Source organism: Vipera berus (genome assembly GCF_964194415.1).
Source record: "Vipera berus genome assembly, chromosome: 3".
Classification (NCBI taxonomy): domain Eukaryota; kingdom Metazoa; phylum Chordata; class Lepidosauria; order Squamata; family Viperidae; genus Vipera; species Vipera berus.
This window is the reverse complement of record NC_138204.1, coordinates 115,201,243-115,226,408: the sequence shown is the minus strand read 5'-3', so window position 1 is coordinate 115,226,408 and position 25,166 is coordinate 115,201,243. Positions and strand designations below refer to the sequence as shown.

The window sequence follows — 25,166 nt, the reverse complement described above, 5'->3', positions numbered from 1 at the left end:
TTGTGCCTACAAGCGACTTTTGGTGGTGACAATCGCACAAGATATAAACAGAGAGTCTATCCAAAATATTTGAAAGTGACCAGTAGTGAAATTTCACTAAAGTAGTGAAATTTTTAAAAGTTAAAATGGAATCCCAAGACTTATTTCAATATTTTGGGTTTTCTTTATGCACTACATTTATGAGAACACTACTTTTAATGGACAAAAAAGGGAGAAGAACAAGAAGAATTGAGTATGCAGTTAGAAGAAGGAACGGGGGGGCGGGGCGCCTTCAAATAAATAATCTTCCCCAAATTCTTTATGTTTTTATTCCCACAACTAGGGATATGGACAAATAGAACATATACTTCCTTAACCTGCAATGATTATTTTATCATCATTTTAAGAATCCTATGACTTCAACCCCAAATGGGATTCCTGCTGCAATGCATACATTACAAAGTATATTCTTTGTGTTCCAAGATCTGAAAATTTTAGATGAGATTATTTTCTAGTCAGATTTTAGATTCTGCAACAGACTTTGCCTTATTAGTCCGTGATGTTTTGACTGTTCTACTAAGCTGTAATCAAGTGGGTTTTTTAAATATAAGTTTATTTTTCATTTATGATCTATTTCTCTTCTGTCTTCTATTTCTATCCCTTTTGCCTCAACACCATCAATAACCTAAGGGTCCATGAACATTAAAGTGTAAAGCACCATTTTTTTCTACTATTAGAGATACTAAGTTCAAGGGGCTGTGGCTGTGATATGAAATTGTGAGGTAAAGTCCTGGCAGTTGGAAAATCAAAGAAAACCCATATTGAGCTAAGTATTTTCAGTAGAAGCTGGGACAACCAATTATAGATAGAAATCACTTATCTTCTCTGAACTTGTGGAAACATAATTTGAAATCTAGAATCACACTATTCAGGTAGCATTAACTCACACAACTTTCAAGATATTTTCCTTTAAAGACTTCAACCTATAGATATTGTGGGAATGCAGATAATGGTAAATCATTTGTAGCAAAGGTGTAGTGAGGTGACATGAGATGAGATAAAATGATGAAATGATTAGTGAACTCAAGGGAAGATGTTAACTGAAATGAATGTCCGTAGCAAAATGTAAGCCTCTGAGAAACAATAATCTTTAGGATTGTTATTTTGTGAATCCTCGTTCTATGCCCAACCTCTGTCTATTAACACATACTCTTCCAGTTCTTGGATTAGCAGAAAATTATGCTGCCTTAAATAGCTGTTGTCTGACAGCTGGGGTCTATTTTCTTTCAGTACAAAGTTGGTGATTGGTGTTGTGCTTGCAGATTTAATCCAGGAGAATTTAAGAAAAATGATTCTCCTGCTTTGTTTTTCCTTCCACCGGGCACTGTCAGCCAATGGGACAAACAGCAACAGTAATAGTTACTTTCCTAGTGATTGCAACTGAAGGCAAGTTTTGACTGATGGCTAGACCTATGGAGTTAGCTCACTGTCAAAGTGTAATACCACTTGGTGAAGAAGACAGTGGCTTTACCCCCATGGTTATTCCTACATATGGATCATAGGTGTGTGGTGTGTGAATGGGCCACTTGATAAAGTAGTGAGATTTATCTATTTTATTTTGCAGCCTCTGCAACCCTCCTTACTTCATTGGGCAGTCTTCCCCAATTTATGGTTCAATGCTTTTGAATGCTATAACAGGCAGGCAAATGGCTCTCTGCACATGGTTCAAGGGACATCCTTTTTTCTACTGTTGCTCCCAATACTGTACAAGCCTCCATTTGCAGTAGGAAACCAGACACCTCTACCTTCCAGTTTGCCAGTGACCTGTAGGGAGAAATGGACTGGTGCTCATCACTGGGTGATCTAAGCCAGGGGCGTCAAACTCCCAACATCACGTGATGTGTCGCAACATATTGCAACTTTTTTGGCATTGCCGGCAATGGGGTGGGCGCGGTTTCACTACGATGCATCTGGCCCATGGGCCGGCAGTTTGACACCCCTGATCTAAGCAGAATGGCATGGGGCAGAGGATGGCACACAAAAAATCCTAAACTTCATGTGTGTATCATTTGTATTTCTAAATATGTATTCTCCTTTTTTAATCGCCCTTTCTGAAACATTGGTCAAGCATTGTATGGGGAGATGCTGGTGTGGAAGTCAGAGGCCAGTCTCTCCCATAACCCCATCCCATAACCCCAAATGACCACACAGGGCAATACCCAGTGATCAAAAAGAAGGAGGTATGACTGCAGCCTAAAGTAGCCAATAACAGCTCAGCAGATCCCATTCTCTTTGTTTCATCCACAAGGTAACATATATTTGCCTGTAGCCATAAAACGTTTCCAAGTTATTATTTAGAAAAGCCCATAGCCTAATTTTACTTTGTTCTCAAGTGTCTCATTTGCACTTCCTTCCTCCTTATTTTCCCCACCACCAGAAAATATATGTCTGGCAATGCAGATTAGTATTGTGGAGCTGTAATAGATAGGTAAAAGGCCCCTTGCTTTTACCATCCTCTAAAAACAATGGTGTCTTCTGATTTCCTGTTTTCCCACATCCAGTTCTTTTGCAAGATCTTAATTTTGCAAGATCTTTTGCAAAAATGAAATTTCTGACCAGTAAAAAGCGAGTTTATCAATATTACAAAAGAAATTTTGCCATTTCCCCACCAAAATCCCTTGCAGATGGTATTAACCTTCCATAATGTAATGACAGCAAATGGCATATTTGTGCAGATGGTTGTTGATGGAAAATAGCACCCTCCAAGGCTTTATATATGTGTCTTTATCTTTGAGTCACTCTTGACTTGTGACTACATGAACAAATGCTTACATTTTCTAGGCAACATTTTTCAGAACTGGTTTACCTTATCTTTTTCCTAAGGCTAAAAAAATGATTGCCTCCAATTCTCCAATTGGCTCCAGGCTTAAGGCACAACCTGAACCCATGGTCTTCTGGTCTCTAGCCCAGTGCCTGTGAGCCATACACCACCCTGGGCTCCAGAAAAGTGCTTAAAAACCCCCTATTTTATGAAAAAATAGTAATCTGCCTAGAGATGTTGGGAGTAGGGCAGCCTATAAATTGAATAAATAAATACATGTTTAAAAAGCCCAATAATTACTGGATGGCTGCAAACAGGATTTTCTCTATCTCTTTGCAGCCATCTCATAGCCCTAACTCCATGATAAATATATTATTACTTAAAAAAAAGATTCCAGTATAAATAACTGCACGGCAAACATATAATCTATTCTGGATCTCAGTCCCCTGCTTCCAGGTGTCCAAGATTACTGGAAACCACACCATTTATATTTCCTATGTGTAATAACTATGTAGTTAATTTTCTTCCTGGAGGACATGGCATTAATGGTGAAGCCGAAGACGAAATAGAGAAATGTGGAACTATAAACATCAGCACTGAATTGGTTGGTGTTCTAGATCTAGAAGAATAGTTCTGTAATATTACAATGGAGCTCTGAGTACATTTCAAAGGCAATGTGCGTCCTTTATATTCCCCTTGTATTTTCAATCAAAATGCTAAACATAGCCAGCATCATAGTACGACTGAAATTACTGAATTTATTTTGGTGAACACAATAGTTGAATAGGATTTGTTTAAATGAATGTTGGCTGTTTCAGGCACTTGAAATTACAGTTTTAATAAATAATAGGTTTTTTAGTGCACTTGTAATTATTATCTCACTTGATCTCTTAAAACGATTCTTACCAAATCAAACTGAAAGTCCATCTGTCACAGGGCTCTGCTTCCAGTAGCACTTGGCTAGTAGTTTGTAGAAAACCTACAACCTGGTGAGGAATTCTCATTTCTGCTATTTATCTCAGCAGTCTGGCACCGAGAGGCACACTTCTGAATCTTTAGGTACTGTTAGCTACGGTTATTAATGGACTTATCCTTCATGCATTTCTACAGAATGGCATTTCAAGCCATTCTGTCCACTAGCCAGTTAGTGTATCTTTTTTGCAGGAAATTCTATACATGTGAGAAATATTTCATTTCTTCTGTCCTAACTGAATACAATTTTATGGATCAGATCCCTCCAATCTGTACCACTCTGGAATGTGTGGGCTATGTTGAATATTTTAAACTTTCGGTTTAGAAGTTTTAATATCATTCCTGTTGGCATGCATAATAGCAAGGGATTTGTAAGAGTTGTAATTTAAAAGATCTGGAAGATGGCTAGTTGGTTATCCTTGGATTGGAGCAGGATTCCTGTGTGTAAAAAGTTCAGTTGAGTTCCATTTTTCATGCCACATGTAGCTTGTTTTTTTAAGAATTAACTTCCAGGTAACTTATGGATAGAGTTTTGGGCTGGGTCCAGCGGTCAGACAGTAAATACTGTAAAATAAGCAGCTCTTTGAGAAGTTCTTCTGGCAGCTAGGCTTACAAAAATAGTGCCAGGTAGCTGAGCAAAGCCTTCTGAAATGCCCTTGCAAGTCAGAAGCATTGGTAGTTTTCCATTTCTAAAAACTGGAGGAAGAGGCTGGGAAGAGATCTATTCCACTGTGTCTCCAAGGTGCATTCTCCCTGATCTGAGGGCTAAACAGAAAATACGTAAAATGAATGTTGTGCTGCTCCTCTTTTGGATTTTATTTACTTTACTGTAAAGCTTTGCTGGCCAGTCGCATTCAGACTGCTAAATGTGGTGCAGGGGAAATCTCATTCTGTCCCCTCTGCCACAGTTCATTGCCTGGAAAAACAGAAAACCCACTGAACTTACTCAGATTTTAAAATGAAGTCCTGATTTTTGTATCTGATACATATCTATCGTGTTCTATCTTTGTCAAAAGATGTAATGACAGACCCAAAAGGTCCCAGGTTGATCCTTGCCCAGTTAGAAACTCTTACCTTTCCCCAGGATCTACAAGAGGGCTGTATGACATTTCGCCATGGCCAACTCGCCACGGCCAACTCATTGCTAGACAAAAGTTGCACTAATATCAAAGAAAAGGTGGAATTTCTGTTAGACAACCCGCCAAATTCTTAACTTCTCTTATTTTGAGACAGCCTTGAGACACATTCTTCCTCCCCTCCCCAGCAATAACTGATCAGAGCTCTTAAAGTAACACATAAGTTTAAATATGCTTCTTCATCTTTTGTCAAAGCAAGAACATTCGATATTAGCAGCGTTGACACTAGCCCTAGGACGGATCCTTAGGGCATGGTGGTCTACAGCATGGCTTGCTGGTAGACCAAGGGGTGGAACGTGGTTCCTGCCAGGCTGTGGTGCTGGCCTCACTCCCTAGTGACTTCTGTCTCTTCTCATTAAGCAGTACATCCCACCTTCGTTGCCACTGTTATGCTCTTGGTTTGGTTAGGCATTGAGGAGGCAGAGCGGTGAAACAGCAAGAAATGTTTATTCAGTCACAACAGAAGCAGCACTAACCGCTGCTTAACAGCTATATATATGGACCGCCTCTAGGCAGCAACCAATAGATTTAAAGTAACAATTCCTGTGCAAAGAACACAGTTAACTGCCCTGGAGACAAGCAGTCTGGGTTTCAAACAATACAGCTGTTGAGCAATCATTCAACTGATTACAGCAATTAAGGCCAATACATTACAAGAATCATTAAAGAAAGGATGCAAAAAAGTGATTATTTTTGAAATAATAACTAAAAGGATTGTGCTGTCTTTCTTCTACTTCCCCAATTCAGGTTTCTCTTTTCTTCATCACATCTCCATGCAGTTTTGTTCCTCTATTTCCCTTCTTTTTACCCCAAGCAATACCTCATCTGGTTTGTACGAAACAGTAAATTGGGAGGTTTTGGACAAGGCATAATGGCCCAAAACAGATAAACCACACATTATATTACATGTGAATTAGAACAAGTATGTTGAATATTTTGAATATTCTGAAGGGTAGCATAAATCTTCATTCTCCACTATTGCTAGAGTACATTCATGCTGGTTAGGATAATTTTTAATCACACATTTATGTATGGATGTTGATCTTTTTCAAAACTTTATGAATAACACGACCTATGAAATGAATTATAATCCTAAGGCCTATTTATAGCCAGTAGTACCCTATTTTTATTTCATGAAATTATTTAGCAAAGAGTTAACCTGGCATTAGGATGCAATAATTATAATATATCATGTTATATAATAATATCCTCCTTGTGTATTAAGATAATAGCTGCCATCTTGCTGTCCTGTCATTATGTAGTCACTAAAGACAAGGTTTTCCTGTTCCCTCCCATTGGTTGGCTGCATTACTTTTTTAATGCTAATTTGTTTTCTCTAGGTTTGAACTTACAGAATTTATTCATCTATATATTTTGTTTTATCTGTAAAAAAATAGAAAGATAGAGATATTTGTTTAAATCCTTTCTAGAGCTGCCCATCTCACAGCAATGATTCTGAGGGTGTGCAAGATTAAATCTACCACCACAGCTAGGTATAATCTGATACCCGGTTAAAACAACAATTCCCTCCCCGCACCCTGCACCCCAAAAAAACATGAACAGCAAAGCTCGCCTAACGATTTGACCCAAATGCCTAGGGAGAAGCCAGGTCTTTGGAGCCTTCCCAAAGACTGACTCAGGGCCATCTGCAATGGCCCTGGATGGATGCTGTTCCACAAGGCAAGCACAGCCACAGAGACGGCACGATGCCTGGGTTGGACAAGGTGGCATTGCTGGATTGAAGGGACCCAGAGCACACCCTCCTGCTAGACCTGATAGCATGGGCAGAAACAGTGGGGAGACGCGGTCCTGCAAAGAGCCCGGTCCTGTGCTCCTGCCTTGGTACTGCTGCTGTGGCAGCTCATTTGCTAGGAAGCACACCTTCTCAGTAGTGGCCCAGCACTGGCCAACTCCCTCCCGCTCTGAGATGAGGCAGGCTCCCATTGCTCTGGCCTTCTGGAAGACCTTAAAAATTCAACATTTCCCCCATGCAGGATGAGACTGAGACCCAGTGGTTATATGATTCTTCATGTACAGGGCAGTACTGTTTTGAGGCACCAGGAATTGTTTGTTTTTTGATGGTCTTTTTATTGTTTATTTTCTGTTACTATTGCTCTGTGAGCTGCCCAGATAGTAAGCTGTATAAATGTCTTAAAATAAATATTACATCTTTTTATCATTTAAATGTTTACTTCAGCTTTTTTTAAACTCAACATTTTGTTTGAAATTGTTTTATGCTTTCATGATGGGGTTACGCTGATTTAGGTTTGGTTGTTTTCTACTGGGAAGCCCACTGCATACGTGCATGCGTGTGCAGACCCACACCCATAACTTTTAGGCCTTTCTAAATCAATGCTGCCCAGATGGCAGCCAATCAATGGGCCCACAGCGATCCTTTCCTCCGATTTCATGCAGGGCAAAAAAATAAGCATATAAGTTGTCATAAATCATGCTTCTGGAGAAGCGTTTCTGTAGCTGTTTTAGCCCTTGTCTTCATGTCTTCTGTCTGCCAAGATGAAATGCTAGTTGAGACATTCTTTAATTTGAAAAATTCAGCAGAGGGGATTTAGCATAGAAGATCCAGCTTATGACAGAAGGAGAGACTTGTGCTATAAGAGCAGGTTTGGCTGCAACCTGGGTTTTGGAGAGGGAAACAACACAGAATTGTGAAAGTAGAGAGCAGTGGAGCAGCCTCTAACATGGCTGAGGCAGCATCAGACTGATTCTGCCACCATTTCAGTATCAGATGCTTCATGCTGAGGAATTGCGATATTTTTTTTCATATTCTCTCTATTTAATTGTTTTTCATCTTTCAAAGTTCTTTTGCTTACTACAGTAATTGGTGTTCTGCTCTCTAGTTCCAAGCTGACCAATATTTGCTTGTCTTTCCACCAATATAATATGTCCCCATCTTTGTAAGTAAACAAATAATAAAAAAACAAATAACTTGCAAGCATACATGTTTCACTGATCCCATTCCATGGTCCACTGCCCAGAATCACTGGCATATAAATTTAATAAATTATTGTTAGATGATAATGCATTAGCCTAAATGTACTTGTTACATTTCTCTAGCAGTTTGCAAGTCCCTTCTGAGGGGCTGCTATGAGAGGTGATAGTATGGTAGTATGATAGTATGATAGTATTCAAAAATTATAAATGAATTAGAAGTCTAAAAAGCCATCCTAAGAATTATGCAGTATGGCACAAATTTGCATTCAAAAAACCTTTCCACATTCCATAATCATAGTAACATGCAATAAAGTGATCAGTTTGTGTAATATGTAGAAGTGTGTGAAATATGTTTGTGAAGGAAGTTCAGTTATAAACAGTGCTTGTAGGATCATAACAACTACAGTTCCATCTGGTGGTGATGTTGTCTAGCCCACCTTTTTCTAGCTTACTAAGCAGCAGGTTATGGTCTACTTTGTCAAAGGCCTTACTGAAATATAAGTATACTATGTCCACAGCGTTTTTCTGGTCTACTAATTTAGTCACTTTATCAAGAATGAAATAAGTTTGGTTTGACATGATCTGTTTTTAACAAACCTGTGCTGACTATTAGTTATACTGTAACTAGTTTCTAGTTTTTCGCAGATCTGTTTTTTATTATCTTTTCCAGAATCTTCCCAGGTATTAATGTTAGACTGATTGGTCTGTAGTTTCCTGGGTCTGTTTCCCCATGCCCCCTTTCTTGAAGATGGGAACCACATCAGCCCTTTTCCAATCCTCAGGTACTTTTCCAGTGCTCCAGGATTTTTGAATGAATGAACCTTTATTGTCAAAGTACAACCATGTATACATTGAGATTGGCTGAGCCTCCCTTCATGCTCCCACCACCACAACTCACAGTGACACAAACCCTCCATCTTATTACACCATGTGAGCTAATTGCACAACACACTGGCCTCGCAAGTCAATCATGCATAAAGTTTATAAAATTATTTACCGTTCAAAAGCCTAACAGCCCATGGATAAAAGCTATTCTTCAGCCTGTTGGTACGGCTGGCTATACTCCTATATCTCCTACCTGATGGTAGGAGAGTAAAGAGATACCGTCCAGGGTGTGAGTCATCCCTGAGAATTTTCCTCACTCTTCCAAGGCAGCGAGCCCTGGCAATGTCATCCAGTGGTGTCAGAGGACAGCCCACAATGTGTTGTGCTGTGTTCACCACCCTCTGTAATGCTTTCCTATTCACGGCTGTCAGACCAGCATACCACCACAATACAGTACGAGAGGATGCAGCCACATGATGTCTCGCTTAATAACTGAAATGTAAATGAGGTTGTAAATTCATTGCAGACTTGATGTTTCACATAGTGACCATGACAATTAGCAACGGAATTGCTAGTGCCAATTCTGGTCACTTAGCAGGGACTACCTGTATGGGAAAAACATGCATATGAGAACAACATGGTTTTAGGAAAGCCCTTGTATTTGACTCTCTATTTTTTTAATCATATCAAAGTCTCTGACAAAAAGATCTTTAGAACTTTCATAAATTATTCATCAATATTGGAGTTTTTCTTTTGCCTTCAATTAACAGAAAAAAGAAAAAGAAAAGAAAAATATTATATAGTGGCATCTCATACACATACTGTTTATGGATATATAGAATTTTACTAAAATGTTTTGTTGTTATAAGAACCAGCTTTGCTTCAGTTTGGCTGAAATTAGTATAAATAAAAGTGGCTACACTAGCTTATCCAAAACAATAATTCACAATTAAATTTGGCTTGTATTGTATTATGTTCTTACAGAAAATTATTATATATTCAAGGGACATTGAAGTTTGTATTTTACTTCTATGCTTATATAAAGTTAGTCAAGGATGATATACTTACTAAATGTAAATCACAGGATATCTGATAAGATGAAATCTTCCATTTTCTATCTTGGAAATTGTGAAATAGCGGCTCTTTCAAAAGAGAGCAGGACTTCTATTTTTAGTCAACTGCTCAAAAAGCAAAATGATATTGTTTGGAAGAATAAGTAAAATTTTAAATGATCTCTGTTTCATTTCTTTAAATATCAGTTTTTTTACATCCTTTCTTGCAAAATCCATCTTTCTGCTTCTAAGTTGATGAAAAGTATTGATAAGATTATTTCATTATTAGGCAGTTGCTTTTTCCCCCCCAGAAGAATTAGTACTCAAGTCTTGGATGGACACATTTTTTTGGATGAGATGGCTGGTTTATTTTAGAAACAGATTCCGAAAGAAAACTCCAGGAAGCCATTAAGGTACCATCGCAACTTTCTACAGGGCAGGCATCTCTTTGATATATAGGCATAGGCCAAAATGCATGGAAGAAGTGAGCTTCCTAGAAATTGAGCAATTGAGAGCAGAAACTGGATACAGTCCAGAGGTAAAACTTCAATATGAAAATATATCTGGCAAATGATGGAGATATCTAAGACATTGATTATGGCACAGGTGAAAAATAGAACTAATAGTTATCTGTTTTTTCCAGTTAGCACATTTTCAAAAAGCAAGATCATTGCAAAGAATTCCATTTTGCGTCTTGATTTTACATCAACATGTCTTGGTTCCTGCCCCCCACATATAACGTTTAAGCATTGCCCTCTGTCTATTTAATAGAAGAGAATTTTTCCTACTTTTTAAAAAAAATTATTAGAGAAAAAAAATGACAAAAGAATATATCTCAAGGTACTGAACAAAATTAATTTTATTCATTGACATTTAAATCAATGCATTTAAAAATAAAAGAAAAAAAGGAAATTGAGGATATAAGGATAAGAAACATGCTAACATTTCCCCTGGATTGGAAGAATACCTCTGTTCCAATGTATGGATTGTTTTGTTCATTATTATTATACAGCCTTGTGAAAAGATTCAAGAATTTTTTTTTATGTTAAGGTGTATTGATCTTCATAAGATTAAATGATGAATCGATAAAATGTCAAAATTGATTTAGATAAAGACAAATTTAAAAAAGAATCATTGAAAATTATAAAGCTCATTTCTGAAAGAATGGCAAACAATGCAATGCAAATACAGCAGTAATTCAGAGTGAACGGAAGATCACCTTTTGTTGCCATCATTTTAAGTCTTAGCTTCTGTTCAATACTTAACTGTGTTAAGAATTGCATTTTTAAAACTTTGCTGGTATTGATTCTAAACCATACAGCTCTTTTGTTCCCCAAATAGGTGCTGTATATGAAAGTTGTTTTTAAAGAATATCTTTATGAACATTCAATTACAACAGGTACCCTAGGGGAAAAAATAATCTAATATTTGCATTTGAAGTTTGCATATCCCTAAACATAACCCACCTAGAGTGCAATGTTCAGTTACTATTAGCTTAAATACTTTCACTAAATTTTATATTCCTGGATCCACTGCACCATATGAAAATCTGTCATCTAAGCTTTTCTTATGCTTAGGAAACACTAGGTTTTTTCATAATTAACAGATAAGCAACTGTCTAAACAATAATGGAAAATTGTTACAGTCTTCCAAGGTTCAATGGAAATGAATTCATCTATGGAAAGTAAGACAATATGCATATTTGGAATGAGCTGAATAAAAATACTTTCAAAAAGATGAAAAAATACGGGTGTTTGTATTCAAGTCTTGTCAGATTCCTGAATGACAGAAACATCTGTATCTAATTCCAAATGAAATACCTCATGCAGTGTTTTAATCAGAAGATGAATGAATTTAATAGTATTACACTACGCTTAGCTGAAACTTGTTAAATAAAGATTACTTTTAAATAAGTAAAAGTAACATTAGATCTTCTACTCTTTTACAGCATGCATATTTCTCTTGCTGAATCTGCAAATGAAATTTGCAACTGGTTTTAACAAGTCCAAAGAGTTTTATGTGATAGTCTTTAAGCATTATTCATTTCATGTAAGTTTTGGATAAATAAAGTTTTATTTTATTATTCACAAGTAATGCAAACTCATGCACAGTATCTTAGAATTTGAAGCTGTGTTATGCAAGCATGACTTCTGCATATATTATATATTGCACAGCAAGGTAAATGAAAACATTTTGAGTACAGTTTCAAAACATTAAGCCAACAAGTCAGTGGGAATACAGAGAATGCAAAGAAGGGGGAACTCAGAAATTAAATTTACTATATTGTTTTTAGGTGTGTTTTCCCCCTTTTTAATTTTTTCTTCTATTTTAAAAACTACCACAGTGGCGATATGGTGATTAAACTCACACATTTATACTTCTTTTTTATCATCATTACTGTAGAACCTGTAGGTGTTGTGTATGTACATAGTTATTAACAAGGGAATTGCAGCCTGCAGTATTTGCTGGATTAGAGCGGGAGATTCTGCTGCAATCATTGGCTGCAATGAGCAAGAAGCGGGAAAATAAACGCTGCTGATTGGTTACAGTTCAAACAGTTCCACTATAAAAGGTTGCAACATTTGACAGTTGCTAGTTGACTTATGTGTATTCAATAAACCAGTTATTACCAAACTGCTCTGAGTCCTCGTCTATCAGAACCAAACAAATTGGCGACGAAGGTGGGATAGACAGAAGACCAGAGAATCGTCGATTTGTTGCGCGAAGGCGGCAAATTTGAAAACGTGTCACAGTCAACCGAGTGGCCGCGGCGAAGAGAAATTCTCCGAATGGCGCAAATAGGGTCATTGAAGGAATTCGACCCAAACTTCCCCGAGGATTGGGAAGAGTACATCGGACAAGTAGAAGGGTTCCTGTTAGTGAACGGAATCACTGACGACAGGAAAAAGGCGGCAGCTTTATTAACGATTTGCGGCACACCGGTCTACAGAATCGCTGTCAGACTGTGTCAACCGCAACCAGTCTCTAGTGTGCCTTACGCTGACCTTTTAGCCAAATTAAAGGTCCACTTCACGCCTAGAAGATCGGAGCTGTTCTGGCGCCGCATCTTCGAGAAAAGGAACCAGAGACCGGGTGAATCCATCCAAAAATTTGTCGCTGCCGTCAGGGAAGCCGCAGTACGTTGCAAGTACGATAACTTAGAGATAAGAATTCGGGACCGAGTCGTACTGGGCTTACGAGATGAACAGCTACAAAACCGAATAATTGCCAAACCCACCGGCGATCTGCAGGAGGTGATAGACGAACTCCTAACGTATGAGTCTACCGGGTATCGCGACCCCCCCCGCAGTAGCATGGCAGCGGCGTCAGAAATCAACCAGGAAGGCTATGTGGACTGTGGGGAGGTGGATCAGCAGTGGGAGGACGAGATCGCCGAAGTCTCAAGGCGATTCGGTAAAATGGCGCCTAGACTGACCAGAACCGAGGGGCCCGAGCCTAACCGCCGGCAACAAACCGCAACGCCGCAGAGACAAGCGACCGGGGCACAACGACCTTGGAAGGACACCGCAACCCGACCAAGAGACAACGACAGCCAAAACCGGTGCGGCAGCTGTGGAGGCAACCATCCCCGCGCATCTTGCCGATTCCGGAGCGCAAAGTGCAGGGCCTGCGGGAAGACCGGCCACATCCAGGCCATCTGCAGGAGCCGCGCTCGAGATAACCGCCTTAACGAAGTGGATGTGTGGCCCGAAGGTAAGGTGACCCCTTACTTAAGTGGCAAAGAGTCCCCTAGATTAAGGGCTAGAATTCCTAACCTAGGGGAGGTGGCAGGTGTCAGTCACAGGAGGACAGGGAAAAACAGCAATTTTCCAGATGGAAAATTAAAAATCATAGTCCATCTGCAAGGGGTTCCTTGCAGAATGGAGATAGATTCTGGAGCTTCAGTGTCAATAATCTCCAGTGAAACCCTGGAGAGAATTGAACAATTAAGTGGAAGAAAAATTCCATTGACTTCAACAAATATCCAATTAACAGATTTCCAGAAAAGCCCAATAAAAATAAAAGGGAAAATCAGTCCTAGAGTTCAATTTAAGAATTTTAAGGGGGTCTTAGATTTAATAGTTACTGAAGGGCATAGGACTAGTCTAATTGGCCTTAATTGGTTCCCTGCCCTGGGCATTTGGGTTGGGGGAATAAATTCAATAATTAAAAATAAGACCCTCGAATCAGTCTGCAACGAGTTTGCAGACGTATTCGACGGGTCTCTTGGTAAATACAAGGGCCCCCCAATTAAATTTAACCTAGACCCATCCGTGAAACCCATCAGGCTTAAGGCCCGAAGGGTGCCTTTCGCGCTGAAGGAAAAAATCGAGGCCGAGCTCGACCGGCTTGTAGGCCAAGGGGTACTAGAACCCGTTGAGGGAGGCCTGTGGGAAACGCCGATTGTCACACCCCTCAAACCTAATGGGGATGTGAGAATCTGCGCTGACTACAAAGCCACCCTCAACATTGGAATGAAAAAACATGCTTACCCGGTCCCGACGGTGAAACAGGTCCTCGCGACGATCCAGGACGGCGCCATGTTTGCCAAGTTAGACTTGGCGCATGCGTACTTACAATTGACTGTTTCTGAAGAGGCTGCAGAAGCACAGACGATCGTTACCCACAAGGGGGCGTTCCGGGTCCACAGACTGCAATTCGGTATTGCAGCAGCTCCAGGCATCTTTCAAGAAGTGATGGAGAGGACCTTAAAGGGCATACCTGGTGTATGCCCTTACTTTGATGATGTCCTGATAGCTGGAAAAGATGAAGGTATGTTAGTGGAACGACTGGAACAGGTATTGGGAAGGTTCAGAAGGGCTGGACTAAAACTAAAAAAAGAAAAGTGTAGCATTGGGGTTAAGTCCACTGAATTTCTAGGGTTTAAAATAGACAAGAATGGAATTCACCCTACCCCTGATAAAATCAAGGCAATTAAATTGGCACCAGAACCAAAAAACAAGGCAGAATTACAAGCCTTCCTTGGTTTAGTAAATTTTTACCACACATTTGTGCCTCACAAAGCTGCCATTGCAGAACCTCTCCATAGGCTCTTAGATAAAAAAAACCCCATGGCAGTGGCTTAACAAACATAGGGTGAGTTTCCAAACATTAAAAGACATTCTTTCCAGCCAATCCACTGTAACCCATTTCATTGAAAATAAACCCATTTACCTAGCATGTGATGCTTCACCTTATGGTGTGGGGGCCGTGATCAGCCATTTAGACAACCATGGAATACAAAGACCAATTGCATACTACTCTAGGACACTGACCAAAGCTGAGAGAAATTATGCACAGATTGACAGGGAAGCGTTGGCAATTGTGGCAGGAGTTAAAAAGTTCCATGACTACCTGTATGGTAGGAACTTTACCATACTAACTGACCACAAACCCCTGTTGGGACTATTCACCACGGATAAACAGACTCCCCAAATCATGTCACCCCGAATGCTGAGATGGTCCATCTTCCTCTCAGCATATTCGTTCTCTCTCCAATACAGACCTGGCAAGGACATGGGGCACGCGGACGCTCTGAGCAGGTTGCCTTTAAACATAACTGAGGATGACCCTGCCCCTGTGGGGCAAATAATGTCCCTACAAGACATCCCGGACTGGCCCTTAACAGCCAAGGATATAGCTGTGGCAACAAACTCCGACCCAATTCTAAGGAGGATATTGGCTTGGGTTCTAAGTGGGTGGCCTAATACCAATCCGGATGCCAAATACATCCCATATGTCAGAAGGAAAAATGAACTATCAGTTCATTTGGGATGTTTACTGTGGGGAAACCGCGTGGTTATTCCTGAAATCCATAGGCCTGCTATCCTAGTAGAATTACACGAGGGTCACCCAGGTGTAGTACGCATGAAGGCGTTAGCTAGGAGCCACTTATGGTGGCCAGGTCTGGACAATAACATTGAGGAATGTGTTGCCAATTGCCATCAGTGTCAACGCTCTAGGCCTGAACAACAACACATCCGCACGCATAAATGGGAGTTAGCTAGGAATCCGTGGTCCAGGATTCATATTGATTTCGCTGGACCCTTCCAAGGGGTGACATTTTTGGTGGTTGTGGACAGTTTCTCCAGATGGTTAGAGGTAGTACCAGTCAGTTCCATGACTTCCGGTAAGACCATACAGGTATTAAGGGGCCTCTTTGCCACTCATGGGTTACCTGATATACTTGTGTCTGACAACGGGCCACAATTCACATCTGTTGAATTCCAGGATTTCCTCAAGGCCAACTCGATTAAGCACAAGACATCAGCACCCTTCCACCCATCGTCCAATGGCTTGGCTGAACGTAACGTGAGGACCACGAAGGACGCATTAAAAAGAATCATCCGAGGTGACTGGCATCAAAGACTGGCCGAGTTCTTGCTGACCCAACACACGACCCCATGTACTGCCACCGGCAAAAGTCCAGCTGAAATGAGGTGGGGTAGAAGACTAACCACCAAATTGGACAGATTACACCCAGACAGACTTCCACCAAGTGCTGAATCGGACATTCCTAATAGAACATTCAAAGTGGGGGATTTGATATGGGCCAGAAACTATGCATCCGGGGATAAATGGATCCCAGGGGTGATTACTGAAATTCTGGGCCCCCTGTCATACACTATTGAGGGGGAAGGGAATTGGAGCAGCAAGAGACACATAGATCAGTTAAGAAAGAGAACCAGTGGATGCGTACCAGAAGAAGGGGATCAAAACAGATTTGGGGGGAACAGTACATTCAGGGTCAGTGATAACAACACGCCGGGTAGTGGGGAAGCCGAATTGCAAGATAACTCAGCCTCTGATAACCAACAACAACAAGCTAGGCAGTTCAATTGGGTAACACCCTTGAGGAGTAGGCCAGCCACTACTGATCTTCAAACACAAACAAACACAAATTCACAAATTAGCAATTGGGGAACATCAGAGTCAGGCAACCAAGAGTCCAGGTCCAACACAGACAATCAGCCAAGCAGACTACCTGGTAAAGGTGTCCCCAGCTGCCAGGGCAATAGATACCCTTCTAGGATTCACAGGCCTCCAAAATACTTAAAAGACTTTGTTCACAAATAACAACAACTGGGGGGTAAGGGGTGTTGTGTATGTACATAGTTATTAACAAGGGAATTGCAGCCTGCAGTATTTGCTGGATTAGAGCGGGAGATTCTGCTGCAATCATTGGCTGCAATGAGCAAGAAGCGGGAAAATAAACGCTGCTGATTGGTTACAGTTCAAACAGTTCCACTATAAAAGGTTGCAACATTTGACAGTTGCTAGTTGACTTATGTGTATTCAATAAACCAGTTATTACCAAACTGCTCTGAGTCCTCGTCTATCAGAACCAAACAGTATTAGTGTTACATTGCATAATAATTGATAGCCTCAATAATTATCTGTTCATTCACAGCTAATATTTTTCTTGGACTTTTCTTGGTGTTCGCAGATCTGTTTTTTTTTATTATCTTTTCCAGTATCTTACCAGATATTGATGTTAGGCTGATTGGATCTGGGGGGTTTTTTCTCCCTTTTTTGAAGATGGGAACTACATCAGCTCTTTTCCAGTCCTTTGGTATTTCCCTGGTGCTCCAGGAGTTTTGAAAGATATTGTACAATGGTTCTTAGATGACATCTGCCAACTCCTTTAGAACTCTGGGATGTAATCTGTCAGGTCCTGGTGATTTATATTCATCAAGATCAGACAGGTGTTCTCTTACCATTTTTTTTGCTTATTTTAACTTTTATTTCTAGTCTGTCTTTTACAGTTATATTTTTGGTAGGTAGGGCTATAATTTCTTTTTTGTGTGAAGAAGACTGATGTAAAGAATGCATTAAGCAGCTCTGCTTTCTCTCTGCTGCCTGTTACTTCCTTGTCGTCTTCTTTCTTTAGTGGACCGACTGCTTCCTTGATTTTTTTGCTTGTTATTTATATGTTGAAAGAAACTTTTTTTTATTATCTTTGATTGTTGTTGCAAGCCTTTGTTCATTCTGAGCCTTTGATTTCCTGACTTCATCTTTGTAGATTCTTGACTATCTGCTTATATTCTGCCTTAGTTATGTGTCCCTCTTTCCATTTTTTATACTTGTCCTTTTTGTCTTTGAGTTTATCAGAGAGATCTTTGTGCAGCCATGCTGGTTTCTTCTTAGATTTCTTTTCTTTATCAGTGGTATTGTGCTGGACTGGGCTTTTATGATCATATTTTTCAGAGTTTCCCAAGCTTCTTGAGTTGTTTTCCCCTCTAGGATTTTCATCCGTCTCTTTCCCAAGCTCTCTTTGAGTTTGTTAAAATCAGCTCTTTTGTGTTTGCATTATATTGATTTTATTTTATATATTATTTTATGTTCATTTTATTCCCAATTTTGAATTGTGAATATAATTGTTGCTTCATGTTGTTTTCTTTATATTTTATTCTTTATATTATATATTTTCTGAATAACCTCCTTTATATAGCTAAAATATCGTGTGACTAATTTTATAATGCAATTTCTTATTAAAACCTTTCTATGTTGAAGAATGCACAACTTTAAAACCACCATCAAGCAAGAAATTGCTGGATTCACATAGATCAAAAGGTCATCTCAGAAAGTACCAACAAACACAATGAGTTGTTAACACATTATAATTGTTACTTGAAAAGGTACTTGCAATTTGTCTCACATGTAATTTGCTTAACCAACCCATCTTCCCTTCCCAAATTTAAATTCTACATCAGTTTAGCTATGTTATACATTTGATGGTGAGCTGCAACTTACAAAAGCACATGCCTTTAAATAAAATTTGTTAATCAGGAAAGATGCTGTCTCCTAATTCTTGCCACCTTACACCAACCTGGCTGTGCTGTTACAATTGCTATGCTTTGTATTTCAAGATTGGCTCAATAGGCGTTACTAAGTTCTATGTTTGGGGCAATAAGATCCCCAAACCTTTTCCTTTCTGTTTACTGAAAGCTGAGCTGAACAGAGCTGTTCTGGATAAAGCGGCCAATTCCCACCACCCTCCAGGTTAGAAGTCTGGCCTGATTCGTAACAGCCTATCAAAAGTACCTTTTATTGGGAAATTTTTGGAAGAAGAGGGGGGTCTGCCATGGAGGTTTAAATTCCCACTACCCATTTATAAGTGAATGATATATCTTCCTATCTTCTTCCTATCTCTTTTTCTGCAGCTATCTGTCGCTACCCCTTAGGCATGTCAGGTGGGCACATTCCTGATGAAGACATTTCTGCTTCAAGCCAATGGTCTGAATCCACAGCAGCCAAGTATGGAAGGTAAAAATGATAGGAACCTGGGTGTCTTAGCCAACTAGACTGATGTAAAAGATTGCCTACAGCTGTAAATGTCTCTAGTTAACTTAGAAGTTTTACAATATGGTATCCAGAGAAGCGGTTAGGGTTAGGTTTAGGGTTATGATAATAAAATCAGCATGGCTAGACTAATGACTATCCATGGTTTAGGCCAGGGGTCCCCAGCCCCCATTCCATGGACCAGTAGCAGGCCATGGCATGTCAGCAACCGGTCTGTACAAACAAAGACCCATCCATAGGTTGCAGGCAGCACACAAAACCACGCTCTCTCTGGTCCATGAAAAAATCTTTCTCCACAGAACCAGTCCCTGGTGCCCAAAAAAGTTGGGAACCTCTGGTTTAGGCCCCTCAACAAATATGTAGAGTTTTTTTAAAAAAAATACAGGTTATCTTTTGGCTTAATATTTGAATATTGTAAATAAAAGTGTAGCCCTTGATTATCAGCATCATTATGAATGAAGGAGATTTGTTTTCTGAGCTATAGAAAAGTATTTTTGTAGTTTTAGGATGCCTTAGTCCTCTTTACACACATTCCCTATAGATGCTAGATACAAGTGTGGTCATGAACATGAAACAATGCCGCCTTAGATACATTTTGGGGAACCTGGCAAGCCCTGTGTCCTACATGACTTTATTTTGTTTAAAAACTTTCAGGAACAAATAAAATGGAAGCAAACATGATACAACAGAAAGCACCAATTTCAACATATAATTATCATGTCATATTTCATCAGCTTCAGTTTCATGCTGCATACTTAGATCTGGGGCGTCACATGTTGTTTTAGAGATTTCAATTAATTTAGTTTAAGAGGCTAAATAACTCATTACACTGTCTCCTGAGTTGTTTGCATTTTTCTGCAATTAGCTGGAATAAGTTGAAAATCATTCCGCGCATGCATTTGGACAACATACAGTAATTGGACCTCATGATAGTCTTGTAGTTCTAGACTTGTCAGTTGATCTCACATTTCAAACTAGGGTTTTAGTTCCCAGTCTTGTATGTTTTAATATGTTTCTTTCATCAACAACATCATTGCCATGAGTTCATGCTGAATGGGATTTGAGAAACTTGGGTCATATGCATAGAAAAGCACTGAAAAAAGAAGTTCTGGAGCTTGCTCTTCAGATAATAAGGCAACTAGATAGTACAACATAGTTGGCAATGCATAGAGCAGACATGTCAAACACAAGGCCCAGGGGCCAGATCCGGCCCACGAAGTGGTTTCATGTGGCCCGCGAAGCCATCCTGGAAACAGTGAGGGAACGGCCCCTACTGCCTTGGCCCTGGCCCAGAGACCCTCCTTCTGCCAGAGACCCTCAGATCTGTCCCACTCCTGCCCAGGCCCCCATAGGCACCCTTGATGCAAACGATGTAGAGCTGGCCACGCCCACCCAGTAGGCCATACGCACTCTAGCCACGCCCACCCAGTAGGCCACACCCACCCTGGCCATACCTATCCGGCCCCCTGAGGGCAACCGCAATGCTGATGTGGCCCTCAATGAAATTGAGTTTGACACCCCTGGCATAGAGGCTTGAAAAATAAAGATATAGCTTTGGGATGATGGACAACAACGGTGATTTTTTCCCCCCTCTGCTTTTCCTTAGACTAGGATCAGAAGATGGTGATGGTGCATGGTGCCCTGAAGTCCCTGTGGAACCTGATGATCTCAAGGAGTTCCTGGAGGTTGATTTACACGAGCTGCATTTTATCACCTTAGTAGGGACACAAGGCCGGCATGCAGGAGGTCATGGCAATGAATTTGCTCCAATGTACAAAATTAATTACAGCCGGGATGGCACCCGCTGGATTTCTTGGCAAAACAGGCATGGAAGGCAGGTAAGAAAGGAAGAGAAGGAGATTGTTAATATTATTGTCCATTATTACGCATGAAACATCTGGTTGTATTTAAAGACTGCATCATTTTAGACTTTATTTATTTATTTATTTATTTTCTCTCTCTAAATGGGAGACAACCTATCCGATTGTGAAGACTGTCTCTAAAGAAGGCAGAGTTATTGCCAGCATAAAGTGTATATTAGCAGGTATCAAATAGTTTTGGTCAAACATGGCTGTGATTTTCAAGAAATATCAAAAATTGATGAACTTTGATAAAATGTTTAAAAATTTATTTTTGAATGTGTAGTGTCCATGATTTTCACTCTGGGTTCTACAATCGAAAGTCTGAGCTGATCTGTGATCACTATTAACAGAAAGTAACTGTGAGGAGCTGTTTGAGTTAGCCTTATAAAGGACAGGCATAAAGAATGTACGATGTTGCTTAACTAGTGTGTCCAAAATTTACTGAGTGAATGCCAAGTGTTCATGGCACAACTGATATCTTTAATCCTTGGATTGAAGAAGTAAAATACTTTTGATCTCATACTCAACTTTCATCACAGAATGGGAGTGGGAGATGTCTTTAGAGGGGATTCAAAAAAGTCAAGTTGGTGTCATGGGAGAAGGAGTAACCTTGAGGTATAGGAGGAAGAGCAACAATCAAGACACAGTCCAGGTTTTTCTGGCCTGGACTCAAATAAAAGAAATCTGAGTCCAGGGCAGAAATGTAAACTGACAGAACATCTCAAACAAGACCCTAATTTTCACCAAGGTAAACAGAGGGAGGGAAGAAGTACATTCAGACTTGCGAGATTTTGTTACGATAATGTTATAATAAAAGTAGGATTACCATGCATAGCTTTAGTTCTCTAGAGTAGTGTACCTCAAAGGGCTAACTGATGGTGACCACAACCATGTGATCAAACTTCTGCCCTGTTTGCACATGTAAAACACACTCTCACCCTGCAGACTTTTCTGTCATCCCCATTTCGAAGTAGAAACGGACCTTGGTTGGATCCAAATGTTAATTCATATAATATGTCTGTGTTGACTTATATGGCCTGTTCTTTTTGCAATTAGTAATCTGTTTTATTCACACTCAACTGTTATTATTCTAGCACTGAGAATTGTAGATCTGACAAAATGAAAACAGCCTAATTTTCACTATGGTACAAAACCTATAACTCAATCATTCCACTTCAGACCACAGGAATTATTCGACTGCATGTTTTAACAAAACTCCTGTCCTTGGAATGCTTAATAGAAAAGATGCCAGATGTTCTCCATAATTTCTTTGATCCAAATTACTTTTTAGCTTCTATTTCCTTCATAGTGAAAGAACTATAGAGAAGAGCACTATCAAATGGGCAGTATATTAGTTTTAAGAAAATGGTGCAGGATAGAAACAAATAATCTAGTGTTCTCTAGATATTTTAGATTTCAACTCTCATCAAATGCGATCACTATGGACAATGGTAGATGTGGTCTAAGTAGCTCATGGGCACCAAGTTCTTGCAGAGCACTGGAGTTAACGAAAATATCATGTCGGGTGGGGATTTTATTAATCTAGCAATCTCCTTGTAAAAGGTAAAGGTAAAGGTTCCCCCGCACATGCGTGCTAGTCATTTCCAACTCTAGGGGCTGGTGCTCATCTCCATTTCAAAGCCGAAGAGCCAGCGCTTGTCCGAGGACGTCTCCGTGGTCATGTGGCCAGCATAACTAGACGCCAAAGGCGCACGGAACGCTGTTACCTTCCCACCATAGTGGTCCTTATTTTTCTACTTGCATTTTTACATGCTTTTGAACTGCTAGGTTGGCAGAAGCTGGGACGAGTAACAGGCACTCACTCTGTTACGCGGCACTTGGGATTCGACCCGCCAAACTGCCGACCTTCTGATCGACAAACTCAGCGTCCTAACCCACTGAGCCACCACATCTCCTTGTACCTGTAGTTAAAAAAATATTTAGATAAATTATGGGTCTCCTAATGTGCAGTCTGGTCTTTCAGCATGACAAGACCAGGTTATAAAGGATTTTGAACATTCTGATAAAGCTGATAAAAATTCTCAGAACTGGAAAGTGATCCAATTCATATGTAATGCTAAGAAAGTATTTATTTAATCTATGTGTCATGGTTCCGACAGATGAAACTCTTTAAAAGAACTTCAAGGCATTGTTTACCTTAAAGAATCTTTTATTCGAGAAACAGAGTATCGGCACTATATAGTTAAAGCCAAAAACTGAATTCCCCTCCCCTGGGCACAAAGTAGCAAAGTAGAATTCCCTCCTCCAATTAACAGTCATAAATCACATTCCCCAGTTAGCTTGAAGCATGGGCTCTCTCCAGCCTGCCAAATCTTTATCAGCTCTGGGTGCAATAACCTTGATTCCCACGGCTGAATTATTGTTGTTAGGACTAACTGGACTCTCATCCACATCCTCCCTCCCAGCATCATCTAACTCTAAAAGCGAAAGAGAAAAGAGGGCTACATTTCCATCTGCTGTCAAAGCAAAAACATCCGATGTTAGCAGCGTTGACACAATGCTTGTGAAAAAGTCGTAGTAGCTCTCTCTATATTTTGGATACCTTATGCAAAAACCTGGCTCCCTTGAGAGGGCCATAATATTGGGGTATGAAGAAAGAGGACTATCAGCTGCAAGATTGGTGATCCCAGTTACAGCAGCAGTGGGTGCATTGTAGAAGAATCTGAAGAGCCAGGTTTGGGGACATATTGTTTTGGAGGAGGCCAATCTATGTGGTCACTAAGTCAACACCAATTTGCTGGCACATAATCCAGCTATATATGTTCTTGTACAAACACATAATCTGTATTCATATATAAAAATCAGAGTCACTGTATTATATTGGGACACAATAGGGCAAGTGTAGTGTATATCATGGAGGCTTGGCAAGATGATAGAGGAGTTCTACAGGAGCCCATCAGCTACTGGTCAAAATAGTGAGCAAAGGTAAGTTAAGGGTTTAATCTTCCATCTCCCTTTCCAGGCTTCTCTTGAGGCTTTTGCTGCTGTTTATGTACTGTATATTTACCTTCTTCTGAATAGTTGGAAGTAGGTGTATTGACTGTCCTAGTACTTAGGAGCTCTGGCTGAGCTGATACAGCAAAGTCAGCGTGACAAAGAAAATGCTTTGCTCTGGTTTCAAATAAATTATGGCAAAATAAAACAAAAATGGCTCAATTTCTTTAAAACTAGCCAATATTGTGTGATTGTGGGTCTAGACTGGTACCAGTGGCTCACAGGGAGATACCCTGAATTGAACCAAATGGAAATATGCTACATTATCTTCATACATGTTTAGATGTCACATGATACAGTTACCATGTCTAAATTTGTTCTGCTTCTGCCCCCTGGCCAACAACCTTCTCCTCCGCCTTTCATTTCTTCTCCTCAGGTACTTGAAGGAAACACTAATCCATATGACATTGTCCTCAAGGACCTGGAGCCACCTATTATTGGGAGATTCATTCGCTTCATCCCTGTGACTGATCACTCTACAAATGTGTGTCTCAGAGTCGAGCTGTATGGTTGTGTTTGGTTGGGTAAGCACAACAACCTTTGAAGAGAATTCACATTGAAAGAATATTTCAGTCAGGGAACAGCAGATAGATAAAGGAGGAGTCCTAAGGTCCAAATTATCAATAGGCTAAAAGATGCAAAGGGTTGATGTTTGTGGAGATGGGCCTCCAATTGTCTAGTGCTTTTCTACCTCAGCAAACTAAGATGTGTGAACATTAACTCTCAGTTCAGGTCCAGACATTGTAAAGTTGCTGAGATTGAGAAACACTGATCTAGAAAAACAAGTCTACTCTCTGACTGTGTGGAATGCAAATGCCCCTTTCCTATCCAGAGATAAGCACAAGAAAATATTGTTCTATACGCTTAAACAGAAGTTGATTTTTACAGATAGTTTTGATTTGCCTAAGTAGAACCAGCTAGAGGTATTTTTGTGATGTTTGAGTAGAGCCCGTTGCCATCCCCCAGATATTCTACCGTAGCAACATAATGCATGTTGAAGCTGTGGAATGAAATTGGACTTACATTTGCTTAGAAGTATGCTTTGATTTCTGTTTCTTATGAGATGTGTGTCTTCATCTTTGATATCAGAGTATTGATTCTTGGGAGAGTTTTTCCTTTTTTTGCTATTAAGTGTCTTGTAAGAGTTAACTGGATTGGTAGAAAAATACAAACTGAAGATTTTTGCGCTAGAACATTGTAACACCACTCTATCACTATAGCAATATATAGTCTATATTAATGTTTGATC

At 40.0% G+C, this 25,166-nt stretch overlaps 1 protein-coding gene across 1 annotated transcript in view; it reads left to right on the top strand.

Moving 5' to 3' along the window:
* The window catches only part of DDR2 (discoidin domain receptor tyrosine kinase 2), a gene marked incomplete at its 3' end in the record, with an annotated part of 67,751 nt that overhangs the window by 9,224 nt on the left and 33,361 nt on the right, over positions 1–25,166 (top strand). Inside the window, exons 3-5 of the mRNA XM_081322493.1 lie at positions 18,902–19,004; positions 20,647–20,878; positions 24,294–24,441. Of these exons, the coding sequence (XP_081178619.1) occupies positions 18,902–19,004; positions 20,647–20,878; positions 24,294–24,441 (483 nt within the window). The remainder of the gene's footprint in view (positions 1–18,901; positions 19,005–20,646; positions 20,879–24,293; positions 24,442–25,166) is intronic.